Consider the following 21982-nt stretch of genomic DNA (forward strand, 5'->3'; position numbering starts at 1 on the left):
AAATTTAGACCCATTTCACTAAAAACACTAGACTAAAACCCATATTCCATTTTCATAAGAAAATGCAGAATTAACGAGAGAAATGCATTGTTTTCTCCATAAGAAGGGGGGGGGGGGGGGGAAAAAAAGAGTAAAAGGGAAGTACTTGACCAACAATGGCAGCTAGAAAGAAATACTGTCTTCCATAAGGAGTAACATATAGGTTCCTCTCTGGAGCTAGTACGGCACCATTGCCATTGCCAGAGTCAGCAGAAGCAGTAACATTTGCAGAAGCACGAATATGAAGGCCGTGAAAGTGAAGGCGTTTGGAGTTGAAAGAAGAAGAAGAAGCAAAAGAGGGAGAGAAGAGACATACAAGTCTTTTAAAAGTTTTTTAATGACACAATGGATATTAAAAGGCAAAGCAAAAAAATTCACAATTCGATGGGTACATGTCGTCAAAGCTCTCTCAAAAGGAACACTAGGCCAAATTCCCCTTATTTCTTCAATGTGCTCCAAGACCAAATGAACATCTTGTCGCCAAGCCCAAATTCTAATATTATACCTTAGATTTGATGCTTTAACGATTCACCCATTAATTTTCCTTTTTCGTACAACACCCATTAATTATTTTGATAATATTATTTATGAAAACATCCGATACATGTCTTAAGCACCCAAAAAAACAAAAAAATCACTTTTATGATTACACATGTTAGTCTATAACATTAAGAGGGTAGTTGGCTGTAACACTCCCTAATGTCTAAACTGTATCCGCTTTTGCACATTGAATCCTTTTTCTTTTTTTTAAATTATTATTATTATTATTATTATTTTTATCTTTTGGCATTTTCCAAACTTAGACCATGTGTCAGAGTTCCTCTATTCACCACAATGAAAATTGTGTTGATGCATTTAGAAATTTACGCAACATTTTGTACAGCACACTGAAAATTTGCATACAGTCTTCCACTCAATACCTTCAACATCCCTGTCTAACCAGTGAATCTGGTATTTCCCTTTTTTCAAAAAACGAGTCTCGAGAAGCATGACATTTGTAATATATAAAAATATATATTCAAAACATTTATCATTCATCCTATATATGCAATTACACGTAACACAGAAATGAAAAGAAAAGTTGAAATTTTACATTTTGTGGAAGCATTTCTATCTTTTCTTTTTCTCTCCAAGAACTGCAAAATTATTGCTGATCTCTTAAAAAGTGAAAACAAAACATGCAGTAAAAGAAACTAACCTATGATTATCAACTTTCAAACGAGAAACCAGTAGTTACAGTAGCTGCAAGCCTGCTACTTTGTATTAAAAAACAAACAAAATAGTAGCTGAAAATTTTATATCCATTTCACTAAAAAAGAATTTCTAGTACAAATCTAATATCATAAGTTGTATTGATCGCATAACCGACACTCTCCAGCCCCCATATTTTTGTGAAATCTATAATCGGTCATAACCCTATTTCTCCCACTGAATGCAAACAACTTTGTTTTGCATTGATCTGTCTTTATTGTTTTTAATTTTACAGTTGTATATGAAACAAAAATTCAAGATGGTGTGGTCCATTATCCCCTCACTACAAGGGGGAGCGATGGTAAATGAATATCTCTAAACCCTGCAAAACCTAGTTAGGTTCGTAAACATAACTGAAAAAGCTTTGGATTCCAATAGGAGGGGATGGAGAGGTATAATCAACGTAGTAGTAAGAAATTAGTCATCAGAGAAAATTGACGAGCATCTCAGCCAGCTGTATGATTTTTTCCTAGAAGACCGTTGAGAAGCGGAAGCTCTGAATCCGCATTCCTCCTGACCGTCTCCTTATCACGAAGCTGAGTTCTGCAATAAAGATGAGGGGAAGAGGGATAAAAGATTGAATGGAACAATTCAAAATTAGGGTAGTGTGTATATACATATATATATATATATAGCAACACTAAGGGTCATCTGGTAATGTTTGATTTCCGATTATTAAGAACATTAAACAGTACTTACTTTGGTCTTTCAAAAGAAAATTTTTAAAACAAGTTGATAAAAATTCCAGAAATTCTTATAGGTTAGTCGAACCAAGGTTGGAAATGTATCAAGTTGACATAGGTAAAATTGAATCCAAATAAACAGAGAGAGAGACACAACTGAATCCAAATAAACAGAGAGAGAGAGAGAGAGTAAAAGAAAAGAAAAAAAAAAAAAGCTTTCTCTGGATCAAAACCAGAGAACCCAATGCAGATAAGACATAAAACTAGAAAAGCATCATAGTGACCTTACACTAGTCGATTGGAGCTCCATAGCTGAATCCTCGTTCTCCTGCATGACAGACGATCGAAGATCAACAAAAGCACACTGTATCTGGAATGTAAGGATGGACATAAAGATCACATACCTCGATCAATAAATCCTTTCTGGTAATTAAACCGATCACACAGGATGGACGAGGAACAACAAATATATGCCTCAAGCCTAACTGGCGAAAGAGATTATATACCTGCAACACCACAATGAGCAATAATCTATAAGATCTATAGGCATGACATAAAACAAGATGAAGAGTCTCACTTGAACAGTTAAGAAATTGTCACCTTTGTCACAGACATATCCTCGGGGACGATATATGGGGAAGGATTCAAAAAAGGGGCAAGATCTAGGAACATTTCTAAGTCATCTGAACTAAGATGTATATCTTCTATAGATATTCCTTTACCAGAAGCAGGTTTCACAAATTCACTGAAATTGTGTCTGAAATGCAAAGAAATCTATCAAAACCCAGTAGAGCACTATGGCAGCCAGAACAGAAACTAATTTCGGGTCTTCAATTACCTGCTGATAGGTTTTGGTCTTGCTGGATCACTTGGCAAAGGACTATGCTGGAAATCTACCTTGGACTGCAGAAGTACTAATAAGTGACTGCATCATGAACCAAATATAAGTTAGTTGTTCTCAACCATTGCATGCTTTGCTTCTAAACCAGAAACAAAGAAAAGAGAACAATAGATGGCATACCTGCGAAGCATGAGACCAATGACGAGTGCTTCTCCATTTCTTGTGTGATCAATCACCTGCATTAGGTAAAACAAACAGAAGTTTACAAATAACTTAAACCTAAAATATTAAATAAGAAAGGGGAAAAGAAAGCTTAATACACATACAGGGAAGCCATTGTGCTTGTTGCTCCGCAAAATAGAAACCACATCTGCAACCTTAACAACACGAGGGAAAGAGACCACCTTCCAAGGAAAAACATCGACTGCAATGAGCTTATGATGAGATGCAATGGGAAGACATGACTTTCATGTTACCCAAAAAACTGCTTGCATTTGCTTTTACCTACCTTTCATCAACTGCAACCAATTATTTTTTTCTTTTGTTTGCATTTATAAAAATGACAGTAAATTCTTTTATTAAAGCCTCTGATCAAATTATGTTAGCTATGACCAGTAGAGTTTATTATGGCCCATAGAATAGAAAGTACGTTTAATTAAAATAGAATGAGTAGTGTCAGGAAGTTCTTGACAAGTTCATTAGCATAAATATACTTGCATGCCCAAGAATTTAATGCCTGCACTTGCAAAGGTTGACATGCCTCTTAAAAAACAAAAATAAAAAAACAAAAAATAAAATAAAAAGATGGAAAAATTTGACATTACAAACAATGTCTATGTAGGCACCAGACGCTTTCATTGTCGACAATCATAACACGAATGAAGAAGCATTAAAAGGACACTCACCCTGTTACCACAAACATCTTTTGCTGTCATTTTCCGCATCTGGTACTTAGGTCTTGATTCTAGTAAAGGAATGTTCCTTAATCGTGCCTGTTCTTCATACAGGCCTTCATTAAAAGCATCGCCAACAGCCTGCAATCGGAAATTATTAAGTATTTTCTACTTCCGCTACAAGTAAAGTAAAACCTTAAAAGCCATACCTTTGAAATAAGAAGAACAAGCATGATAAGAGGTAAAAGTTTCAAATTATTTGTGATTTCAACCATAATGACACACAGAGACACTGTCATCCGCATTGAACCCCCAAGAAAAGAAGCAGCTCCAAGAAGAGCATATCTGCAGATCCACCAAGATTTACATGTCATTTCATAAACAAGCAAAAGTGCACTGCATTCATAGATACAAATTATAGACTTACGTCCCCTCCTCAATATTGAGCTTCTTGTAGAAGCTAACAACAAACATGCCCACAAGACGACCATAAGTTGATCCAATCATTATTCCAGGAACAAATTGACCAGCTGGAACAGCAGTACCAAATGTCACAACTGCTAATGAATAAAACATAACCTGCAAAAAAATTAGCAAAAAAATTATATAAAACATATACCTGCAGATTAATAGAGAGAGAGAGAGAGAGAGAGAAAGAACCAGAAATGGTAGGATCTTAAAAAGTTTATTTATCTTGTTATGATAGAACAAACTAGAATGTCATGCAGAACAGCCACCACAACCAATAAAGTTTACTAGAAAATGTCATGTTTCTTTTCTTGGGTTTACTTTATCTGTAACTTCTGGAAACTTCCTTTGGAAGGAGAGGTTTTTTGGTCAAGATTACAAGGACAGGTTGCAATGCTTGCTTCTTTTCCATATAATTTATTTCAGTAAAATGTATCTTATAGAATGTTTGGGTGCGTGCTCTCGTAAAATGTGTTTGCATCGTAGTGCTTCTAAATCATAGATTCTCAGAGATTCAATGATTAAGAAGAAATGGATCAGTGTTCCAGGACTACATTTTCTCAACTATGAGAAAAATTTGCAACATAAAAAGAACATGTCCATATTAAGAAAGATGGACCCATTTAAAACAAGTTTACATTTTTATCAAATATGCTACAAAAATAAATCCACAGTACATATGCAGAAGGCCAATGCATAAAGCTCAGAAAATAGATGCATTACCAAGAAGGTCAATAAACTTTGGGCACTGAACTCATGAATTGTTTTTGCGCTGAATAAATTCCTTATGGCGTCATCCTGAGTAACAACACAAATTCCATTAAAATAGAAACGTTATAGGTACCATCAAATTTAGAACATAAAAATCCTGGAACATTACAGATTGCAGAAATTCTCTAAACCTGAGTATTAAAGAAAATAGTTGCAAGGTCATTGTACTCCTTGTCCTTACTGCAGTAAAACTGGAAAAGAAAATCAAATATAAATACCCAACATATATAGTCAGCAATAATTCTACAACATGGTGTTAAAATACTACAGTAATCAATTGTTTATACCCAACATTTAAAGTCACACAACTACTTCCACGATTGGTGTTAAACCATTATCAGTCTGATACCAGAAAAAAGTGGTAAAGCCAAAAAAAAAGTCCAGACAACCTGAGTTAGCAACTCAATATCATGCAAAATCAAGACTAAGTTGATCTATTGAATAACATCACCAGACAGGGTGGAACAGCAAGGGGGACTTGTAGAAAGAACACCCTCAGGCCGGTAAAATAAATGGGAAAAGAAAACATAAAATTTCTAAAAATACTGAAAGAGCAAGTTTTAAGGAGTAACTATCAGCACTAGTCTTACATTCACATAATTCCCATACATTCCTGGAGGCCTCGGGCATTCAATTCCAGATTCAGGAACAGCCTCAGGGCACGGACTACATGTTCTTAAAAGTGGTAAACCAAAAGAAATAATCGAAGTTAACAAGGAAACGAGACATGCTTCAACAATCTGCACCACCAACAAAGTTTGGAGGGGTTAGTAATATAACACACAAGGTTGGGAGAACAAAATGAGCATGCAAGAGAGTATGTACAAAGAATTTTATCAGTCATAACCTAATAAAACCTTACCTTAACTTGGGTCCCCCTTTTATGTAAATAATTTCGTCGCCAGTAAGCTATGTAAAATGTAAGCTGGTTAAATAGAGCTCCTGAAAAATAAGATAATAAAAATAGAAAAAAAAAAAAAGTAAATAAATAAACCCATTGCTAAAAGAAATGAAAAGACAAAAGACAAAGAGGGGGAGAGAGGGAGAGAGAAAAGAGAGAGAGAGAGAGAGAGAAAAAGGATGATGTTTCCCATATAAACATAGTGTTTATATACCTAATAACCCTCCAATGACACCAATTATTGCCATTGGCAATAACTCCTCAAAAGAGTAGTCCTCTTGTCCACTGAAAACAAAATCAGTTAGACGGCTAGAAAGAATTAACACAGACATAATATGAAACTGAAAAAAGTTTTGATACTAACTCTGAAACGTCCCATATTATGAAGCCACCTGAGCCAAAATGACCACACTTTCCACTCTTACACCAATTCATTGCACTACGCACCACAACAGCCACAATAGCAGAAGTAAAGAAGACACGCCACATAAGTTGACTCCTCCACCTTTAACAGCATAAGTGAATCCATATAAAAGTTCAAGCATATATTAGCATGCAAATTAACCCCATTAGGAACATATGTTAAGGCTTGAATCACATGTTCACACATTATAATTCAAACATGAACATACAAGTACAATTGATCAAGAAATACTTGTCATTACCAGGAGGTAACTTCTTCCAATGCAAATAATACGCCACCAACTGGAGCTCTGAAAGCAGCAGCAACTCCAGCTGCACACCCACAGGTTACCTTTCAAAATTACACAAGATTAAAATGGGCACAAAAATTATGAACACGAGTTTAAACCATTCAAACCCCTGTATACTTTCACAAGATACCAGAAAATATAGAAAGCAAGAGTGAAGGTAAAATTTCCACTTTCGTACAGGTGGAATCTTTTAACAATATAGTAGGAAGGTTTGAACAACTCACAAGATCGCGTTGATCCCTGTCGCTTTTAAATACTTGCAGCCACTTTGAGTTTAGATGATATTTTTTAGATCCACCCTAACATAAAACAAACAGGAAAACATATCTTAAGTTCATACCGCAATCTCAAGATGTTATATCATGTGACAAAAAAAGGCAAGATAATAGGAGAATCTTTCCACAATATGGATCCATGTATTTAAGCCTCATAAAGTGCACCAGCAATCAAGCACCTCATGAGCCATGTATTAAATATTAATAATAAAATGGAATCAGATGCACAGAACAATGGAGCCAAGCATGATAAAAGATATTGCCTATTTCTCTACCACCCTTTTCCCTAAGTGATATTAGATTGTGAAAAGGGCAAGTAAATGATGCAAAAAGAAAAATATTCCTACTGAAAAGAAAGTACACTAGTAAAATATTCTTCCATAAGATTAAATTAGGAAGTTTTTAGTCTAGTCAAATACAAACAGGAAATAAACTAGTATGCTGATGACTAGAGAAAAAAGTTGAACCACCCAAAAAGAATTATTCACCGTATATGATATTACTAAGCTTCTTCAAAAGAATAAAAGCTAATTTTTCAATAGAGATTTGTTCATATATAATTGGTAATAGAAGAATAGTTTTACAAGTTTGTTGTGGACTACTCCTAACAACCACAAGTTGTGCCTTAGAAATGGTCACTCATCTTCTTCAAGCACCCAGGAATGAAGTTATAAAACATTTCCAAGACAATACAAACAAACATGCACAATGGTTAAGGAAAAGGAACTTGAACAAAAGAAAAACACTGAGCTTCCTATAAATTTTATTACAAGCAATTAATGCTTACTTGTCCAAGCAAAGAAGCGATACAAGCACCTGTATGAACAAGTGGACCTTCCTTGCCAAGTGCCAGACCGCCTCCGACGGAGCCAATGCTTCCAAATATCTATAAATTACAATAGAAAGTAAATCATTTAAATAATTGTTAAGATAAGCCTCAATAAATAACCTCAATAAGCAAGACAGAAAGCCAAAAGATGTTAACAAACCTTCCCAATCAAGGTTCTAAGTAGAAGGATACCATGTACGTCAATTCCTGTAGGTTTGAATAACAATCAGCACTCTCAACTGTCATGGAGCTATCAGCAGCGATCAAATCAGTAAAAAGCAAAAGAAAAAGGAATAGAACATACCATTCAAATAACCCTTGATTTCAGGAATACCAGATCCAGCTGCTGCAGGTGCAAATTGTGTGATGATATATACAGAGGAATAGACCAAAGCCAAGTTGATTAATATGTACAACAGAAATCCAGCCACATATGATTTTTGTATAATAGAAAAAGTCAATGCAAATTTCCAGCCCGCGAAATTCTCAACAGATATATTGATGAAAACAGCAGCTAATCCAGTACCTGAAAGAAATTCAAAGAAACTAAACATTCAGCTAAACAGCCAATAGGAGGTAAAATCTATAAAGACAGCGAACAAAAGTAATTTCATTAATCAGACCAGATTTATAAAGGCCTCTCAACCAACAGTAAGAAAAATAATATTTTAACAATCATCATGCAAATGATAAAGGATGTCAGATATTAGAGTTAAATATTTGAACAAACCCCATAAAAATTTTCTGCACAAATAGTTAAAGAAAACAAATTGCACACATGAAAATAAATTCTATTTTCTTTATTCTTCTTCTTCTTCTCAAATAAACTAGCTATAGATCTTCAGTTAGATTTCTTCGTTTACAGAACCTTTACAATGCAAGCGGAAATTGCAACTAAAAACAAGACATTTTAAAAACACTAGCAATACCAAAATGATCAATCCAAAGGTTAAAGTTCAGTCCTTAGCCAAGCCTATCCCAATTAGAGAGACACGAAGATAACACATATAGAAAATCGTGGGAACGACGATTTCAGTTTAAACCCCCCACCCCCCCCCCCCCCCCAAAAAAAAAAAAAAAAAAAAAAAACAAAGCTAAAAGCATAGGGCTTACCAAGGCCAATGAGCAATGCGAAGAACCACTTGACCACCACACAGTATGCAACATAAAGTTTTCCTCTTTGCGCCTATAGATCGTTAAAAACAGACCCAAATAATTAAGACACAAAAGAACCCCCCAACATCACAAAAACTTATAAAATCCCAAGCACAATTGTACCCAGAAATTGAACAAAGAAACCTCAGAAACGCGACCTGCTCATCCCAATAAGTGCAATTCTCGATGACTTCGTAGTCAAGGCTCTCGACGTTGCCGTCATCGTTGGGTTTGATAAGATCAAGGCTTTCCTGATTGTCGTTATCCTCCGAGTTTGGGATCCTGGACCAGACCAGCTTCGCCGTCTCGATCCCATTCTGAAGATGATTCGACAGCATCGATGCTGCTCGATCCGGTAATCAAAAAAAAAAAATTCCTATAACCCTAAAAAACCAGCAAATTGGACAACAAATACTTAATCCTCAGGTTTCCAAATCCTCCTCGAAGCAGCAATAGGGATTCGGATCCGCACAGCATCTGAGACGTGAATTCAATCTCTCTGAAGAATCGTCAAAGCATGGTTCATATACTCGGAGAAAGAAAATACCCAAATAGCTTCTTTTTTTTTTCTTTTTTGTTTTTTTGTATAAAATTGATCTGAGAAAGAGAGAGAAAATGAAAAGAAAAAAATAGAGAGTTGGGGGCTCAGCTGACAATGCCGTAGAACCGTCCGTATCTGTCGACCGCTCGCTCTGCGCGTTGTCTTTTCACTTCAATTTTTTAATTTTCTAATTTTTTAATTTTTATGTTGGCGTTAATTTGACTGAAAATATTACTTCATTTGCTTGCCAACGAAGCAGGTCAGCACCTACAAGAAAATAAAGGGCAAAAAAAAAAAAAAAAAAAAAAAAAAAGGAAAAAACAGAAATAAATAATGAGAAAACCGTAGAATGCCAGCGCAACACTATGTAAATAGATCCACTACTGTCAGGCGTACGAATTCTTTTTGGAGATCGCGTAACTGACGGTTCGATCATGGGGTTCAACAGGCCGTTGATTGATGACGCGTCGTGGATGCTGAATAATCTTTGAATCAGGCCGTGTTGTGGTCGGTGGCCAATGATCGTGGCCTAACGAAATGATGGCTCGTGGGGATCGTTAAGCGTGGAATGTGGGTTTTGGAACCACCGTTGAGAGGGGGGCAGCAAAAACAAAATAAAAATATTTTTTTTTATCGGAAATTAAGGAATATTATTTAATTAATTTAAAAAATAAATAAATGGCAAAGGTCTTCTGAGTTGATGGAGGAGATGGACGATGAAAGTAAAAATGTTTTTCTATTTGTTTGATAAAAAAATTTTAATTCAAGAAATGGGTTGGGTTTTTGCCACCTGTTAAGATGGGCATGAAAATAACAATAATCTATTTTTGCTGCATAATCAACATCAACATATGAAATTAGATCAAAAAAACAAAACTTAAATCAACCTCCACTACTTACAATCAAAACAATTAATGATTTTCTTTTTTTATTTTTTTCTCTTAAAGGAAGGCATGCTTGGTCAAAAATTCAGGCCTTGCGAATATCTGAGTTGGGTGTGATTGGATGTGGCTCTCCAAGTTATTGGTGCATGATAAAGATGGCATATAATGCCTTTGTTTACCAGTTTCCGTTTTCATTGGTGAATTGTTTCCCAGTTTCCTTGTTTGATTTGCCAAAAGTCAGAAGAAATATGGGGTCTCCACAAAAAAGAGTAGCAATTTGCAAATGCCAAATGCATTTTTTATTTCAAGGCTTGGACCAATCATATCATGAACAATTGGTAAATAAAATCATGTTTTTTATTTAATTTTTTTGCCTTATGTTCTTTATATATGTTAAAGACCAAACTGTTTTGGGACCATGAAGGGAAAATAGTAGGTCAGGCGTGGGCTAGAATAAGGAATCAGACAGGGGTCACTTTTATAAGCAAAACGTGGTTGAAATCTGAGAAGCAAAGCATGATATAATGGACATTTTTTTTTTTTGGGTAAAAATAATGTAACGGACCTTTTTGTTTGAAAAGAATACCCAATAAAATCATTCCTAGATCTGAATCACATATGCCGATGATGGGATAGTGTACGTAATAAATTTTGTGCCACCAATCAACAGAATGCTCAACAGCAGAGTAGCCAGTGATGTGAATGGGTTTGATCCTGGGCTTGGTTAGAGGGGATTATTAGTTTTAGTTCCCATCGCAATAGACCTTCCTTCTTCCTTCTAGGAATTGTCGAGAGTTGTTGTTCCCTTGTTCCCAACAGAGTTGAGCCATTTACTTTTTAATTCAAGAAATTTAAATAAGAATAAATAAATAAATAAAAGAAAAGAGGAACAGAGATCTCTTCTATGGCGTTGCAGACACTCAAAACTTTCCCCAGCTGCAGCAACAGTCACTGGGTGACGTAGGACCAAGTATTTTTCCCTTTGTGCAGGATGGTTCATTCATGTAATTAAAAGACTGGAAGTCAAACAATTAATAAGGTTGAAACTATTGGTCAATCAGAGGTCTAACTTTACCTTCTTTTAGCACAAGTTCCTCCAAAACTAAAAAAAGTGAACAACAATATGCACCCACCACCAATAATTATAGACTTATAATGCTTCATATCCATTTACCTAGTAATACTATCGACAATAAGAATAGACAATCTAAAACACAAATGTGTGGCCAAATCCATTCTCAAATATTAAAATTTTACAGGCTTCTCTTTTTTTTTTTTTCTTTTTTTTTCCATTAGAAATTAACATTTTTAAATCATCTGGTCCAGAGGTCACTGTAGTAAACAAATTGAAATCAATTATTTAATTTGGAAACCAGAAAAATAAAATAGAATAAACACTAGACAGAGACCCCCCTTCCGCTGTGTCATCTCCAATTATGTATCAAAGCAAGAGAGTCTGCTGAACACACCCTATCAAGAATGTTCTGATTTGAATGTTTATTTAGCTGCTTCTCCTCTGTCTCTCTCCATTTCTTTTATTTTTTTTTCCCCACTGAACATCTATACTAGCTCCTTTTCAATAACCCACTTCACAGTTACTTTCTGGGCGAGGGGTCAGAAGAAGAGATCTCCGCATACATCTGTGAAATTGATTTTGCAAAGTATTCCTTCGCTTGAGGTCTCTTGACCTGAAGAAGATGAATTAGTTAAGACTGTCATGTTAATTTGACTTTTGCTAGGATAATTCATTTATACAATTGCTATCGGTATTAAGACACTGAACACTTGCCTTAAATGTTGGAGTAAGCAAACCATTCTCCATTGTAAATGGTTCAACCACCAGGGTCACAGCTTTTGCAAATTCAAAACCTCTCAACTGCAGTGAAAATAACCAACTTTAGAAAAGAATTTTGAGCCAAAAAAGGGACAAGGTGCAATAAACTTCATTCAAATAACTTACCTGAGCTTCTCTTCCAACAGCATCCATATCAGCCAATACAGCAGCCCTTGCTCTTGGATCGTTGCATAGCTGCCCTAAATCTTCATACTACACTCACACATTGCCAACGAAGCACAAAATAAGGATTAGAAAAGCCACTTGGACTATGACACAAATGAAGGAACAAGCACAAGACCTAAGATGTTATCAAATCTAAATTAACCGCTTATGTTATTTTATCATCTTTTGTCTCAGAGTATAAGAGGATAATAAACTAAATTTCATGACCAGTAACTTAATTCAGCTTTAGAAGTGCCAGATATCTTTTACAATCGCAAATCATTTCAGGAAGCACTAATAACAAAGAAACAAGTTCTTTGACTGGATGCAACATCAGTCCTTGATTAGACTGCCACATTTTTACTTATCAACAATGTTATCCACTGAAAACTTCAGTAGCAACAACCAAATATAAACCAAACATCAGTATGTCCATAATCTTATCCAACAACCAAATTTCGGTATGTTCACAAGTTTGAAGATAATTATCAGTTTCTTTATTTTTATTATGAGACTGAAAACACCAAATATGAACCTTAATTCCTTCCGAAGCAGCCCATGCTTTCAATACATCAGGGTCCACTGAGACAATTGCTACCAAAGATGAATTTAAGCTATCACCTTAAAAGAGCAAAAAGAAGCAGTCAGCATTGAAAATTTGCAAGCAATTGCATGCAAGAGGACGAGTGGGAGATCCTGTTTTCTTACCATATACAAAACATTGGGCAACAAACTTGCACTTTGCATATACATTCTCAATTTTCTCAGGAGCTATGTACTCTCCCTGTGCCAACTTAAAAATGTTCTTCTTCCTGAAATGGTATACAAAATCGTCATTACAATTCTCATGGTCAAAAGTTGTTTATGGAAGAATGTCCTAACCACAATGAATGCAGTAACAAAAATGGTTCTTTATCAATATATGGCTTAGGAGATTTTATCTTCTTGCCAGTTTCTGACTAAAGTTGGTAGGTAGGTGTTGAAATCAATAGATATGTCATTTTAAAAAACTTTCTATAAACAATCTTTATGACCATGAAATTGGGAAAATTGTAGACTTGAGACAGTGGACAATCAATATAAAAAAGTTGATCAATATGAAGAGCGAATAGAACTTCATGTTTAGGTGGAATGGACCAACTTAATCTAGTTTAATGTTCAAACTAGGGGGAACCAAGAAACCACCAAGTTAGTTATCCCATTGTAACCTAAGCTATATAATCTCCAGTGTCCATCCTGTAGATAAGAAGAAACTGGACACTCATTCTGTTATCCTGACATCAGGGAGAGTTGCTATCAGTACATCAGAGAACTATCATCTAGGATGATATGATCTTACCTATCAATAATTTTTAGACGACCACCTGGTAGCCACAACCCAATGTCTCCAGTATGAAGCCAGCCATCATCATCAAATACTTCCCTCCTGTTCACAAGTTATATACTACTAGCATCATTAAACAGTTTAATGGTTGATGCATAGAACGATGCTCAAAAGAAACAACAGGTAGAGGTCGGTACGTCTGTAATTCATCTTTGTGATAGCCACGGAAAATAATCGGACCCCTCACACAAATTTCACCACGGGGATAGGGTTCATCCTCAGATGTGTAGTTCATTTCTGGGACATCCACAAGTTTTATTTCTGATACAGGGAAAATGAAAAAATGTTAGTCCAAAGTAAAAGCAAGAAATATCATAAAATTGAAGGACATCTTGAATGCAAAAGGCCAAACTTTAACACTCTTCCATACATTAAACCTGTTCAAAATATTAACTGAAGGTTAGTGTTATATACAAACAGATGCAAACCCTCCAAGTGTACAGCTGAATTACAACCACAACGTGCAGGAATGCAGGTAACAAAAATATGATGGAACAAGACATTCAATAAGTTCACATAAACAGCCACTCATGTGCCCTAAAACTTCTAATGACTACAACATAGCATCCAGTAAAATCCATTGCAATAAAAATTTGAGCCCATTGAAACTACTATATCAAATGGTAAGGCAGCTCGCAAGCCTCAATTTTAGTGATCTGAATATCAAGCATGCTTCTGGCCTGAACCTTCCTTCTTTAGATAAAATGCCATCCAAGAAAAAGGAGTCCAGTACATCACAACCTTAAATGGAGGGAAAGCAAAGTGTGAACTGGTTCATCTAAAATGAGTTTCTACAAAAATGTTTTCCAGATAACCAAGACTTACTAACAATTGACAGTCGAAAGCTTCATAAATGCCATCCACATAGATTTTAGCATATAAAGTTAAATTTATACAACACCATTAAAAGTAAATTTGAATCATTTGATAAACCAAACTCATGACAATAACTCACCACAAGCTGGATTAGGAGAGCCCACATGACCAGATAGAACATCATGCTCATCCATAGAACTTACAACACAAGAAGTCTCAGTCATTCCATATCCTTCAACTACTGGACAACCAAAACAGCTGTGAAGGAATAATAACATGTTAAAAAAGCCAGGAAAAGAGTGAGTGAAAATATATATTTTTTTAAAAACTAACCATATATGTCCTTTTCTGGGCATGTCATATGCACAAACTGGGAAAAACTTACATCTTTAGAAAGTCCATGACATCAGGTGACAGGGGTGAGGCACCCGATGCCATGAAACGAACTCGACCTCCAAGCTTATCTTTTATCTTATTGAAAACCAATTTGTCCCACATGGGAGAGGGATTTTTCCCTGAAACATAACGATAATGCAACTATTAAGAGTACAATGTGTCTGGCTCGATACAGATAGCTAGACCTGCTTCCCAAACACTAAAGATTTTGGGATTAACAGTAACTTAAAAAGCAAACATTACACAGAGCAGAAGAACTATACAGTAAACAAAAACAAGAATATCACTCTTGACTAGCCAACTACATAACATTATTGTTAAAATTAATTAATATGTGCAGCTTACATTTATAACAAAATAAATAACACATACAATATCTTCTATAATCATCCAAAAACATAAAAAAATTACTATGACTATGAAATTTAGAACGAGTCATTAACTCTGAGACATTGATGACTATAAGATGAAAACTTCACTCATCCTAAAATGAAATAGAAAATAATCTTGAACATAGAAGACATACTTTATTTTCATAATCCAAATGTCTCAATGTAAAAGTTTATTGTTTTCTCCCCTACTGCAAAAGATAGTTGATTATCACATTACCATTTAATATTGCTTGCTTCTTCGCATTGTAGGCAGCATTAAATAACCTTTCCCTCAGCACCCCAGATGTCTTTACAGCATTTAATATACTAAAGAACCAAAAAAGCTTCTGAATGACTCCTCCCAAAAACTATTAGTTAGCGCTCAAAGAATAACTATGTATTCAATAGACAATGATTTCTTACCCAGCATAAATTCTATTATAAAGCCTTGGAACACTGCAAAAGATAGTAGGTCTCAGAGCTGCCATATCATCCATTAGTTTCATATTATCCTGCATATGACAGTTAAAAGAAACTCTTATGGATTGTCATAATTATAGTACTATGACATACAAAACCTACATGGCAGAATCCAGCTTTACAAGTTTGAATGGGCTACAAAATTAAATTAGATCACTGAAACACGATCAAAAAACATCATAGCAATTCTTTCAGATAGCATGGCTAAACTAAGGAGGTCAGTTTTCAGATAAAAATTTATATACGAAATAATTTTTTGTAACCACAATAAGATTGGGAATATCTCTGTTAAAATTGCTATCAAATAAATATTTTCTGAACAACTCGGGCAGCAAATTGATCCTAGAGAAGCATACTTATGTCACATTTGCATCTATAAACTTGCACTGCAAGAATTCTCAAGAAGATTTGAGACAGGAAAACAGTTAAAACGGCACATATTACAGTGTCTAGATATTGAAGGTGGACAGGAATAATGTCACATACCCCCTGGTAGAATCCAACAGCACCTCCAAAATATGCAACCACTATCTGGTTGGCCCGCTCATAGATGTGTGCCAAAGGAAGATATGATATGTAACTGGTAAAATAGACAGTAATTATTTCAGACAAGACAAATAGTTCTGAATGAATTATAGAAGATGATGCAGCACTAACTTCTGTTTGTCAAGTTAAAAGCAAAATTATTGATACCCACATATCTGAGGGATAGAATTTGACAGCAATACTGGCCCCAGCAACATTTGCAATCAAATTTCCATGCGTTAATACAGCTCCCTGGCCACAGCTCATTTGAGGAATTTTTTAAAATTTATTTAAAATGGAAAATCTAGTTACATTCGGAAGGAAATTCTTTCGCCAGTAGCTTTAAGATTAGATGGCTAAAAAGGATCTTTGTCTTTCAATGTACCTTTGGAGTCCCAGTTGTACCACTTGTATAGCAAATTGTTGCAACATCATCAGGTTGTGGTGGGCAAAATGGCTGAAGGCTACTGCGGCCCTAAAAGGAAAACATTGACACATATTAGTCTAATAAATATGGAACTATACCATCCAATAATACCAAAAGAAAAAAAAAAAAAAATATATATATATATATAGGGAACTTCTATGGTGTGGTTCGCATGCGGACCGTCCACACCGTAGAACTACTATATATATATATATACAGTTTTGCTATAGAGAGGACCATGTTCTCTCCATAAGGTGAGAACCTAACATTAAACATCATTTTGGGAGGGCCAGTTTTGCACCAGCACGGGCATTCTTTCACAAAACATGCTTATAGAGCGGACCTATCTGCACGGGCATAAAACAGGCCCTCCCAAAATCATGTTTGAGTTCTCACCTTATGGAGAAAACCTGGTCCTCTCTACAGCAAAACTCTATGTTGTATATATATATATATATATAGGCCTAATAAATTTGTAACTATACCATCCTATAATACCCAAAAACAGAAAAAAAAAAAAAAAAAAAAAAAAAAAAAAAAAAAAAACACACACACACACACACGATAAGAATTATAACATCTGCGCAAAATGATATATAGGTAAGAGTAATTCTTGTAAATTATGCGTCATAAAGGACCCTAATGACTAGTGAAACTGTATAACAGTGTCTACATTGGGAAAGCTAACAACCCTCTCAGAAGAGAAAGGCTCTGGATCATGTGCAATGATAAGGTATAAAACACCAATCTCTCAAATTTAACCACAATAATATAGTCATCTTCATGTATGTTTATGCAATGGCAATTCGTCAAGTTGTTTATTTAAAGATGTGCAAGTTTCAACAGGATGTTATATCGAACAGTTACTATTTATAATTCCCTAAGTTAGTGCAACAGATCCAAGAACAAGTAAATCAACAAAGTCATAAATCTCCCTATGCAAGCCACCAAGCAATAGCCAAGGTAGGGATTGCAGTTCGTGACCCAATACACTATGTTACTTCAAAACCTAGATGTATGATCTAATTTCTTCAGAACTACAAGCCTAAATAATATAACAATTTAAACTCTTCCTTAAAACTCTAAATCGCAAAGAAAGTACATAGAAGAGCAACATATCCACCACATACATTTTTATTTTTTACAAGGTGAAAAATCATTGCATTTCCTTAAACCACCAAAAAAAAAAAAAAAGAAGAAGAAGAAAAAAAGAAAAGAAACAAAGAAATATAGAATGGTATAAATCCAGATTGAGAATCATTGTTTTCATTTGCAGAAAATCCTAAAATCACACAGAAGATAGAAATTACCTGACTAAGCAACTTTGAGTATGTTACAACCTTAACTCCTGTTGATGGTGGAAGAGATGGTATTTGGTCGTCTATCCCTCCAACAACCTATGAAAAAGTGCAAATGAAAAAGCTAGTGAAACAAGCTGCACACAACATTGCCACCCTTTTCACTAGTTGAAAATTCAGTTCAGGACAAGAGACTTATATCATACCACAATTAAATGTACAGTTGGAATGTCTGACAAGAAGCTCAATAACTGCAAATTCCAAGTGATAAGACATGTCAAAGAAGGAAATCTAGTATGAAAGCATTTGAAGATAAGATAAAACAGAAGAATGGCAAATGCATCTCTTGAAGAAACCAGAAGGCCTAGCAGAATATTCAAAATAATGTTCAAAAGTCATTAGTATTAGAATTATGTTCAGCATAAATAAAAAGACCTTATGATCATGTTTCCATGTCAATCTATGAAATTACCTAATTGCTGCTGGTCACTAACATCTTCAAATTTCCATAAAACACAAAATTGGCAACAACTTTCTCAATTACAATTGTTTAGTTCTCAAATATTGTTCGCGTGAACCTCATAGTTCTCAAATATTGTTTGTGTGAACCTTGTACCAACTCCCAACTGATTTCTTCAATATTTGCTAAAACTCAATTCTAAAAAAGCACTCGTGAGATAGTGTATACATATGTACACCCTCAAAAGATAATTACACTCACAGTATTTAATGTTTGAGGCACACAAAATATAGCTTGAACAACGGCATGATTTACAATATACTTGACAGCATCTGGACCTGCAAAGAAAACATTTAACTTTAAAATCATTGGGCTAGAACAATCCACAACAAAACATTAAATAACTATTACATGGCCAGTCACAAACCAAGAGTATCATATAAAGGAACTGATACGTAGGAATATGCAGAGCATGCATGATCAACAATGAGCCACTCAGGTCTGTTGATAAAATACAACCCAATGCTAGATCCCTGTAATTAAAGAAATTAGAAAAAGAAACAACAATAGAAACATTTAAAATACAAAATACACAAACATAAAATTATGAATTAAAATTCACCTTTGGTATCCCATGATACATTAGGCCAGAACCTATCCCTGACCGAGCAGTACCTGCTTCTCCATATGTCATCCATTTGTACCTTGAAGGGTGAAAGATAAATGCAAATGATAGGGAATACTTATAAATAAACAAAACTTTGGAGCTAAATTTTTAGAAAAAGAACTCACTCTCCAACTGTTCCATCAACCCGAATTCGTGTTCCAAGGTACTTATAATCTCGGAAAGTATCAACTGCATGCCTAATATTGAGAAAGTTGCAAAATACCATTTAGCCAATCTTTTAGTTAATTTGTTACAGAAGTAGTTATATATTATGCATATGAAACAGGAATCTACAAAGGAATTTATGGGCTTATAAAACTCAATGTAATTTACTAAAGAAAATGAAGGGTGCTCACACAAAATTATCATGTAGTGTAGCAATTTCGGGATGATCAGGAAACCTACTCACAAGCTTCAAAGGAGAACGTGCAGACCTTCCATCAAAGAGAAAAGATACGTTAAAGAAGTCAAAGGTTTATGAAGAAAGAAAATTGTTGAAAAATGGAATCTGTACCTGTACACGTTCCACTTTCCTGTCTGTAGTTTCTCAGGAAGCACAACACTGTATCCTTGCTCTGTGAGAATTTAACACCAGCATCGACGATATTAATATACGATATCAAAAGAAACATTTACATGAAACAGATATCAAAACTCCACTAATACATCACCGTCACTCTTTAGCTCATCAACACATGAATTAGATCCAACACGGAGCAAGTTAATTCAGATATATTTATAAACCTAGTATTCATCTCTATCCAACCTCAAAAGCCCAATATTCTTTCAGCTTTCTATATGCTAAAATATGTCTCAAGAAACAGTCCCCAATAACTTCCCTGACACATCCCATGCTGATGATTTACATTTTACATATCTTTCTCCCAGCAGTAATTGACTTTATTTTTATTTAACCAAGTTCTACTGAAAGTTGATATCCACAATATTCAAGTACCATGGGTCAGCTAACCAAGTCAAGTTAGAGAGAGAGAGAGAGAGAGAGAGATGAAGAACTTATCAGGAGCAGCTTCAATTCCACATATATATATATATATATATATGTATAACCAAAAGAAAAAAACCCATGAAGCACACTAAATACGTCAACAAGATGCTCTAGGTGAAAGACAATTGCATTAATTTCATTGGCATGGCAAAAGGCTAAAGTTGTCTGGGTTTTATAAGGCAAAAGCCAAACCTAAAAAATATAAATAAATAAACAGCATTCATATTAAACCAGCAAGGAATAATGAAGTTCCATATATCTTTGCGGATGGGATAAATGACTACGACCGAAATACCATTCTAAAGTGTTGGGGCCCCCACCAAACAAGTACTGGAAAGAAATACAGTAATCGGAAAAAAAGCTAATTCAATACCAGAAAGAACGACTAGAAACGCCACATGCTCTTTTCCACCCTTTTTCTAAGTGGCTATGCTCCCACTTCCATCCCCCAAAAAAAAAAAATGAAAAAACAAAAATCCAGTTCAATCTACAACCACAATAAGGTCAACTCCATTCCCAAATCACAAAAAAGTTCGAATGCCTACTCAAAAAAGTAATACAGAACCGAAGTTTTTTGTTTCCCCGTTGGATTCTTATTACCACTTTCCACGTTCACTGGGGCCAAAATCAAGGCCCTGTTGTCGCAATCGAAAGTAGACAAGGTGAAAGATAAATGGAATAAAAAAAAAAGGCGAACTTCAAAAATTTATAACCAATAGAAAAATGGAGAATCTAAATCCACATGACAAATACCAACACCTTTAAATTCCACTATCACCAAGGCCTCCTATATACTAATCTATATATAAAGGAACTCCCATAAGCAAATGCGATCCGGAAAAACAAAAAACTAGTGCTATACTATATTACACATATAGACAAATAAAGAGAGTTCATACCAGAGACGAACTCGCCGGCAGTAGGATTAGGTCCAAGAAGTGAGGGAGAGTCATCGGCGGTGATGAAGTGGCTGTGAATAACTTTAAGGCGACGCTGAGCTACCTTGGAATCCATGGAAGCTATAGGCTCGAAGCAAAAGAAAAAAACTCTCTCCTCTCTCTCTCTCTCTCCTCGTATTCGTCCTTCTTTCACTGTGATCTAGCTTCTCTCACGGTTTAATTTGTGAATGAGTGTTTGTTTCTCAGGAATATACGACAGAAAATGGAATAGATTAGAAAGAAAGTAAGAGGCACACATTACAAAGCTGAAGATGATGATGGTGATGATGATATGATGGATGAATTGGCATATACGATTACGAATGGGATAAGTTTCAGTTTTACATATATATATATATAATATAAATTTGTTAGATTTTTATGTTTGGAAATATTTGGAAGCAAAAGTGTGAAAGAGAATATATATGGAAACTATTTGATATATATATATATATATTTTCGTAGCCATTTTTCCATTTTTTCTTACAGTATAAGAAGACCGTTTTTCCGTCTTTATATACACGCTGACTCTGTACAAATATCCGCCGCCGTGTACCGGCTCTTGAACCGAATTCCTAGCTACACGGGTTTTTCGTTTTCTCCACCTTATTTTTCTTATTTTTCTTACGTTTATTTTCTTGTTTGGGATTTTTTTCTATTTTATTTTTTCAAGGTCAAAATCCCTGTGTAATCCCAACCCAAAAAAATAAATAAATAAATAAAGTCAAAACTTCTGCATTAATTAAAACTTTTGCCCCAAAAAAAACATATTTGATTTCTGCAAAATGGGGTTTGAATTTGATCATGATGGTCAAATTTGAACAATAAGGATGGTGGTTGCATTGGATTGTTCTTTATATTAACTTTATCTTGTTGCGTACACACCAGGCAAAATTTATATATATTTATTTATTTATTATTAGTATTATTATTTTTTTGGCGGAAGCAGGCAAATTGTATTTATTGCATCG

General features: G+C 34.9%; 2 protein-coding genes across 3 annotated transcripts; both read right to left on the reverse strand.

The window, feature by feature from the left end:
• Nucleotides 1–1319: 1319 nt before the first annotated feature.
• On the reverse strand, nucleotides 1320–9541 carry LOC107423036 (chloride channel protein CLC-d). 2 transcript variants are annotated; one of them, XM_016032548.4, is made up of 23 exons: nucleotides 8978–9538; nucleotides 8778–8850; nucleotides 7969–8190; nucleotides 7825–7871; nucleotides 7623–7721; nucleotides 6785–6859; nucleotides 6513–6601; nucleotides 6212–6352; nucleotides 6062–6132; nucleotides 5809–5888; nucleotides 5537–5686; nucleotides 5078–5137; nucleotides 4899–4973; nucleotides 4135–4286; nucleotides 3917–4052; nucleotides 3720–3848; nucleotides 3141–3218; nucleotides 2995–3050; nucleotides 2812–2898; nucleotides 2574–2730; nucleotides 2378–2479; nucleotides 2258–2301; nucleotides 1320–1833 (listed from the first exon to the last, which is right to left on the reverse strand). In XM_016032548.4, exons 1-23 carry the CDS (start codon nucleotides 9155–9157, stop codon nucleotides 1737–1739), a joined length of 2400 nt encoding a protein of 799 aa, XP_015888034.1. In that variant the 5' UTR covers nucleotides 9158–9538; the 3' UTR covers nucleotides 1320–1736. The 2 variants fall into 2 exon arrangements, with proteins under 2 accessions (XP_015888034.1, XP_060671904.1); XM_060815921.1 differs by lacking the exon at nucleotides 5537–5686 and having other exon boundaries at nucleotides 8978–9541.
• Nucleotides 9542–11452: 1911 nt separating this feature from the next.
• LOC107423037 (long chain acyl-CoA synthetase 6, peroxisomal) lies at nucleotides 11453–21606 on the reverse strand. The gene is made up of 23 exons (XM_016032549.4): nucleotides 20973–21606; nucleotides 19582–19642; nucleotides 19424–19501; nucleotides 19193–19264; nucleotides 19023–19104; nucleotides 18828–18933; nucleotides 18662–18738; nucleotides 18147–18191; nucleotides 17953–18039; nucleotides 16601–16690; nucleotides 16388–16467; nucleotides 16177–16270; nucleotides 15634–15722; nucleotides 15449–15537; nucleotides 14829–14958; nucleotides 14583–14701; nucleotides 13765–13888; nucleotides 13583–13669; nucleotides 12952–13055; nucleotides 12779–12864; nucleotides 12205–12291; nucleotides 12034–12120; nucleotides 11453–11932 (listed from the first exon to the last, which is right to left on the reverse strand). The coding sequence occupies exons 1-23, from the start codon at nucleotides 21085–21087 to the stop codon at nucleotides 11840–11842; spliced, it is 2082 nt and encodes a 693-aa protein (XP_015888035.3). The 5' UTR covers nucleotides 21088–21606; the 3' UTR covers nucleotides 11453–11839.
• Between the last annotated feature and the right edge of the window lie 376 nt (nucleotides 21607–21982).

This window comes from Ziziphus jujuba, chromosome 3 (genome assembly GCF_031755915.1).
Source record: "Ziziphus jujuba cultivar Dongzao chromosome 3, ASM3175591v1".
NCBI classification, from domain to species: Eukaryota; Viridiplantae; Streptophyta; class Magnoliopsida; order Rosales; family Rhamnaceae; genus Ziziphus; species Ziziphus jujuba.

What these genes read in the sequence shown, in the direction of transcription:
- LOC107423037 (XM_016032549.4), bottom strand. Translation starts at nt 21,087, where the DNA reads ATGGATTCCAAGGTAGCTCAGCGTCGCCTTAAAGTTATTCACAGCCAC. An exon ending in ACTCAAAGTTGCTTAGTCAG is followed by an intron (nt 16,691 to 17,952) that starts GTAATTTCTATC and finishes TTTTCCTTTTAG; the next exon opens with GGCCGCAGTAGCCTTCAGCC. An exon ending in TGCCCAATGTTTTGTATATG is followed by an intron (nt 12,865 to 12,951) that starts GTAAGAAAACAG and finishes TGCTCTTTTAAG; the next exon opens with GTGATAGCTTAAATTCATCT.
- LOC107423036 (XM_016032548.4), bottom strand. Translation starts at nt 9,157, where the DNA reads ATGCTGTCGAATCATCTTCAGAATGGGATCGAGACGGCGAAGCTGGTC. An exon ending in AAAGTTTATTGACCTTCTTG is followed by an intron (nt 4,287 to 4,898) that starts GTAATGCATCTA and finishes ATTTTTTTGCAG; the next exon opens with GTTATGTTTTATTCATTAGC. An exon ending in AGACCAAAACCTATCAGCAG is followed by an intron (nt 2,731 to 2,811) that starts GTAATTGAAGAC and finishes TTTGCATTTCAG; the next exon opens with ACACAATTTCAGTGAATTTG.